A 6,000-nucleotide genomic window follows, 5' to 3' on the forward strand; every position below is an offset into this window, starting at 1 on the left:
GCCAAAGATGGAAAAGTTCTATCCAGTCAATAAAAACAAGACCAGGAGCTGATTGTGGTTCAGATCATGAGCTTCTTGTTGCAAAATTTAGGCTTAAATTGAAGAAAGTAGGGAAAAGCACTAGGCCACTCAGGTATGAACTAAATCATATCCCTGACGAATACACAGTGGAGGTGACAAATAGATTTAAGGAATTAGATCTGATAGACAGAGTGCCTGAAGAACTATGGACGGAGGTTCGCAACATTGTACAAGAGGTAGCAACTAAAACCATCCCAAAGAAAAAGAAATGCAAGAAATCAAAATGGCTGTCTGAGGAAGCTTTACAAATAGCTAAGGAGAGAAGGGAAGTGAAAGGCAAGGGAGAAAGAGAAAGATACACCCAATTGAATGCAGAATTCCAGAGAAAAGCTAGAAGAGATAAGAATGCCTTCTTAAATGAACAGTGCAAACAAATAGAAGAAAACAATAGAATGGGGAGGACCAGAGATCTTTTCAAGAAAATTGGAGATATGAAGAGAACGTTTCATGCAAAGATGGGTATGATAAGGGACCAAAATGGTAGGGACCTCACAGAAGCAGAAGAGATCAAACAAAGGTGGCAAAATTATACAGAAGAACTATACAAGAGCGAGCTTAACATCCCTGATGACCACAATGGGGTAGTTACTGACCTGGAGCCAGACATCCTGGAATGTGAAGTCATATGGGCCTTAGGAAGTCTGAGCAACAATAAAGCTAGTGGTAGTGACAGCATTCCAGTTGAACTATTCAAAATCCTAAAGGACGATGCAGTAAAAGTGCTACACTCAATATGCCAGCAAATTTGGAAAACTCAACAATGGCCACAGGATTGGAAAAGGTCAGTTTACATTCCAATCCCAAAGAAGGGCAATGCCAAAGAATGTTCAAACTACCGCACCATCGCACTAATTTCTCATGCTAGCAAAGTTATGCTCAAAATCCTACAAGCTAGGCTCCAGCAATATGTGGACCGAGAACTTCCAGAAGTACAGGCAGGATTTCGAAGAGGCAGAGGAACTAGAGATCAAATTGCCAACATACGCTGGATCATGGAGAAAGCTAGGGAGTACCAGAAGAACGTCTACTTCTGCTTCATTGACTATGCTAAAGCCTTTGATTGTGTGGAGCACAACAAATTGTGGCAAGTTCTTAAAGAGATGGGAATACCAGAGCATCTTATTTGTCTCTTGAGAAATTTATATGCAGGTCAAGAAGCAACAGTGAGAACTGAACATGGAATCACTGACTGGTTCAAAATTGAGAAAGGAGTTCGGCAAGGCTGTATACTGTCGCCTTGCCTATTTAACTTGTATGCAGAGCACATCATGAGAAATGCGGGATTAGAGGAGTCACAAATTGGGATCAAGATTGCAGGGAGAAATATCAACAACCTCAGATATGCAGATGATACCACTCTAATGGCAGAAAGTGAAGAGGAACTAAAGAGCCTGTTGATGCGGGTGAAGGAGGAGAGTGCCAAAGTTGGCTTGAAACTCAACATCAAGAAAACAAAGATCATGGCATCCGGCCCCCTCAATTCCTGGCAAATAGAAGGGGAAGAAATGGAGATAGTGACAGATTTTATTTTCCTGGGCTCCAAGATCACTGCAGATGGGGACTGCAGCAAAGAAATTAAAAGACGCTTGCTCCTGGGGAGGAAAGCTATGGCAAATCTAGACAGCATCCTAAAAAGCAGAGACATCACCCTGCCAACAAAAGTGCGTATAGTCAAGGCTATGGTCTTCCCAGTTGCAATGTATGGCTGCGAAAGTTGGACCATAAGGAAGGCCGAGCGTCAAAGAATTGAGGCTTTTGAACTCTGGTGCTGGAGAAGACTCTTGCGAGTCCCTTGGACTGCAAGGCGAACAAACCAGTCAGTCCTAGAGGAGATCAGCCCTGACTGCTCTTTAGAAGGCCAGATCCTGAAGATGAAACTCAAATATTTTGGCCACCTCATGAGAAGGAAGGACTCCCTGGAAAAGAGCCTAATGCTGGGAGAGATCGAGGGCAAAAGAAGAAGGGGACGACAGAGAATGAGGTGGATGGATGGAGTCACTGAAGCAGTAGGTGCAAACTTAAATGGACTCCGGGGAATGGTAGAGGACAGGAAGGCCTGGAGGATCATTGTCCATGGGGTCGCGATGGGTCGGACACGACTTCGCACATAACAACAACAACAACAACAACAGTCTTTAACTATTAACAAGTATATACTTTCAACTTAAACTGACCACTTAAATCATACTTTTTGCTGACACATTTGGCTTTTGAAGTTAAGCAATAGAATATAAACTTTGATATTGAGGAAGCTGATTTGAGTGGCGGATCTTGTCCGTGTTGAAAACAAGCCTGTATTCAGGCACCAGTCAACTTAAAGTCTGAAAATGTGTATCTTTTCATTTCTTTTTGTCTCTGCAGACCCAACCGTGCTTTGGATTCCTGTTCGGTTGCTCGCCATCTACTGTTGCAAACTCTCCATCAGCTGTAACACGGGAACAGCGGCCCGCATCCCTGTCATAGGACTGTCCGCAAAGCGTTCCAAGATGGAGAGCAAGAAAAGACAATTAGAACTTAGGGATGAAACCCCTTTCCTGTCTTGTGTCCAGGATGTCTGGCTGCCGCCTGCTATAACAAACTTGGAGGAACTCTGCACTATGCTTTTTTATGTTTTTTGTGGCGTTTTTTATTATTATTTTAAGCTCAGTTTTTCCCACGTGAACTCTGCCTTCCCTGTTATATCTTTACAGTTTTTATTCCACCAGTTTTCTCTTGTTTCTCCTGTACTTGTTTTGTTCAAATTCCTGTTTCCAAATTCAGCTTTTGTTTAGATTTGAGACCCCCCCCCCCACCTACTGTCTCAAATTGCATTGTGTGTCAAAAGAATCTCCTCTCTTGGTGTAGCAGCAACAAAATTCTGAATCTAGCTTTATTACTCCCTTGTGCTGGAAGCATAATTAGATTTGGGGGGTATGAAGCAGTGTTTCTGCTTTAGTTTCTCTGAGATTTCAGATGTCATAACTGTGTAGAATGTGGCATATAGCCCCAAGGAACAGACATTTCATTGCCTGTTTAGTTCTCATGAGTGGATCCTTCAGCACTTTTCATTGGATTTTCCCACTAATAAGACTGATTCTGGTGGCCTGTTGTTGTGATACTGCTTTATTGCACACACATGTGACCAATTAAAATAGATTTGGTTCAGAATAAGCAAAAACAGTTGTGGCTGACCTTAAAATCTGTTCCTCTTCATTCTTTCTCTTCCTGTTGTTTGTCTTCATTGTTGTCCATAGAATAGCAGGTTTGATTGGATAAATTTGAGGGATGCTTACAGCATAAGGAGGAACTAGGCTAATTATACAGAAGTAGAACCACAAGTAATGACCCCTCTTGATAGTTCCATTCTCTTCTCCTGCTGTTCTCTTCTTCGTACTTAGGATTTTTGCATTTGAATCTGCAACTATTGAGACTTTGTATTCTATTCAGAGAACACAAGCCACTAGGAGCATCTCTTGTGCAAGGGCCACACAAGAACAAATTTGGGGGTAACGTCTCTTCCATTCATAGGAGCACTTATTTCCAAAGTCTCCTCAGAAAATCAGGTTGAATAAATAGCACTGTGGCTTGAGAGCCAGCATGGTGTCAGATTTGGATCTAGGAGACCCAGGTTCAAATCCACAGACTGCCATGGAAACTTGCTTGGGTTTCCATGGGCCAGGTTCTCAGACTAACCTGCATACTAGAGTTGTGAAGATAGAAGAGGTGAGAATGTAAGCCACTTAAGAACTACACTGGGGGGTGGGTGGAAATGGGGTTTACATGAAGTAAATAAATACTTTGTACTTTCACAGCTGTGGTCTTTGTTATATTGTGAATTTTTTAAAGTGGGTCAGCATCTGACTTAAATTGCCTTATAAAATCTTATATTCTTCCATCAGGAATCTTGTAGAGCTGAAGTCTTCTTACTGTCGTTGTTATTTCCATCCTAATCTCACACATTAAGTGAAAAGTCAAGAGTAGGTAATTCTCTCCTTGACAGGCCAAAGGTCTGCCTCAATATAAATCAGCTTCATCTGTTCATGAAAGTATAGAGCCTGTGCTGTTGTAGATGTTAAGTTGTAACCCAGGATTTCAAAAACACGTGTTTTCTGGATTTATATAATCAGGGGAAAGATAAATTGATAAGAACTGTTGCTGTATATCCTTAACACTATTTTGCTCCCTTATATATTTGGGAAACAGCCTCCTGGGAGGAGACTGTCCGGGGCCCTGTCTGTCCAGATCCACCCTGACTGGCCCTCCCCCTCCAGCTCCCACCCTCCCTTCTTGCCTGCTAGAAACCTTGTGGCTGCGGCCTCCATTGTCGCCCACGAGGAGAGAGGCAGCAACAGGGCTTTGCGGCCCACAGGTAACTCTCCTGCTGGGAGGGAGCTGCGGGGGGGGGGGTTGCAGCCTCCCTGTGGGCCGCAAATCCCTGTCCCCGCCGGCAGTGGGGAGGGCTTTTTAAAAATGGGCTTTGATACTAGTTGTAAATAATAGGTTGGTTCCTACGCAGCACCAGTAGAGGTACATTTTTCCTTTTCTTCAGCGGTTTCCTTTGACCTGCAATAGGGGGTTGGAGACTAAAAGGCTATGCCAGTGCTACAGTTAGGAAGAGGAGGCAGAAGCAGTTGAAGGCACACATTTTCCATCAGCAGAGCCACTGGTGCCACTAGAAGCTGCTTGTATGGATGGAAGGGAGACCTGCAGCCCACCTCAATACAGCCCTTCAGAGATTCTTTTTGTTTAAAGAGTACATGTATGTAAATTCGGTATTATCGATGTGGCTCCTTAGTACAATGATTGGAGGGATGGGGGTCACAAAGCATCTTTGCCTGCTTATTGTCTGATCCTCGCCAAGCAATTTGAGTGCACTTGAGTGTAAGTGAGGGTAGATTTCTTTTCAGGATTATCCTACAAAACTGCTGTTGAAAAAAACCCAAGGAAAAATAGGTCTTCCCTCTGTGGTCATGAAAGCAAACAGCTACTTCTCTCTCTGGAGGACATATGCAAGGAAAAATGGCTAAGTTTGAGAAATCTTGCAGTTTTATGTTGAAATCAAGGATAAGCCAGGAATTTTCTTGCCTGGTTATGATGAGTTTAGGAGACATTCATAGGTTCAAGCACTCATTGATTACTGGAAGTAACTAATAAAGCTTGAGTTTGGAACTGGAATTTTATTTGTTCCGAGTCAGTCTATATGGAAATTGGGATACGTTGCACAGGGTGCAGTTTAAGGCAGAATCAATTTGAAAAGGAGGACAAATCCATTTCTGTGACAGGGAGGAGAAAAGGACAGGAGGTAAGTGTGTTTCTCAACCCTCAGTGAGGTCCAGTCAGAGCAGTCTGTCATCAGAAGGACCATGCAGTTTTTGTGTGGCATGATAACATGTATGTATTTATTGACCACCTTTCTCACTGATAAGGAGGATTACAAAATATGAAAAACCAATCAGGCATACACTAGGGAGGGGTTGTTTGCAAAAGTAGAGGGTATTACAATAAAAAGGGAGGAGATATGTGAAATACAGTGTAATAGTCTGTGATAATATTCCTTCTAGAAGCAACCTTTTGTGCTGTTCTGTCACCATTCTATTGTCTTTGTAAAATTGCTGTCCTGAACGTATTTCTTTTTTGCAGTTTGTGAAGTGTGGGGGCTTCCCTGACCCCCCCATGAAACGTCCTGAAGGTGGGGACCACAGCAGGTTTTCCTCCGGTAATAGCTGTAGCAGGAGAACTGGTCCTGCAGGTATGCGGGTCCAAGGCCATTATGGGCTTCAATAGGCGGGATGTACAAAGTTTGGGCCATTATTTGTGCATTTCTCTTTCAGCAGCCTGAGAGAAAAAGGCACCCTTCCTGGCTCAGGTCATTACTGATCATGCCTGTAGTTTTTTTTCAGAGTTGCAAAATAGGCAGCTCCCAGCTTCTTGCTCCTCTGG

General features: G+C 43.1%; 1 protein-coding gene across 2 annotated transcripts in view; it reads left to right on the forward strand.

The window, feature by feature from the left end:
* RANGAP1 (Ran GTPase activating protein 1) overlaps positions 1-3,869 on the forward strand; it is a 30,895-nt gene extending 27,026 nt beyond the window's left edge. For both annotated transcript variants that reach the window (XM_077339384.1, XM_077339385.1), the window contains exon 16: positions 2,443-3,869. In XM_077339384.1, the coding sequence (XP_077195499.1) occupies positions 2,443-2,512 (70 nt within the window). In that variant the 3' untranslated portion in view covers positions 2,513-3,869. The remainder of the gene's footprint in view (positions 1-2,442) is intronic.
* Positions 3,870-6,000: the final 2,131 nt, after the last annotated feature.

Source organism: Paroedura picta, chromosome 5 (genome assembly GCF_049243985.1).
Source record: "Paroedura picta isolate Pp20150507F chromosome 5, Ppicta_v3.0, whole genome shotgun sequence".
NCBI classification, from domain to species: domain Eukaryota; kingdom Metazoa; phylum Chordata; class Lepidosauria; order Squamata; family Gekkonidae; genus Paroedura; species Paroedura picta.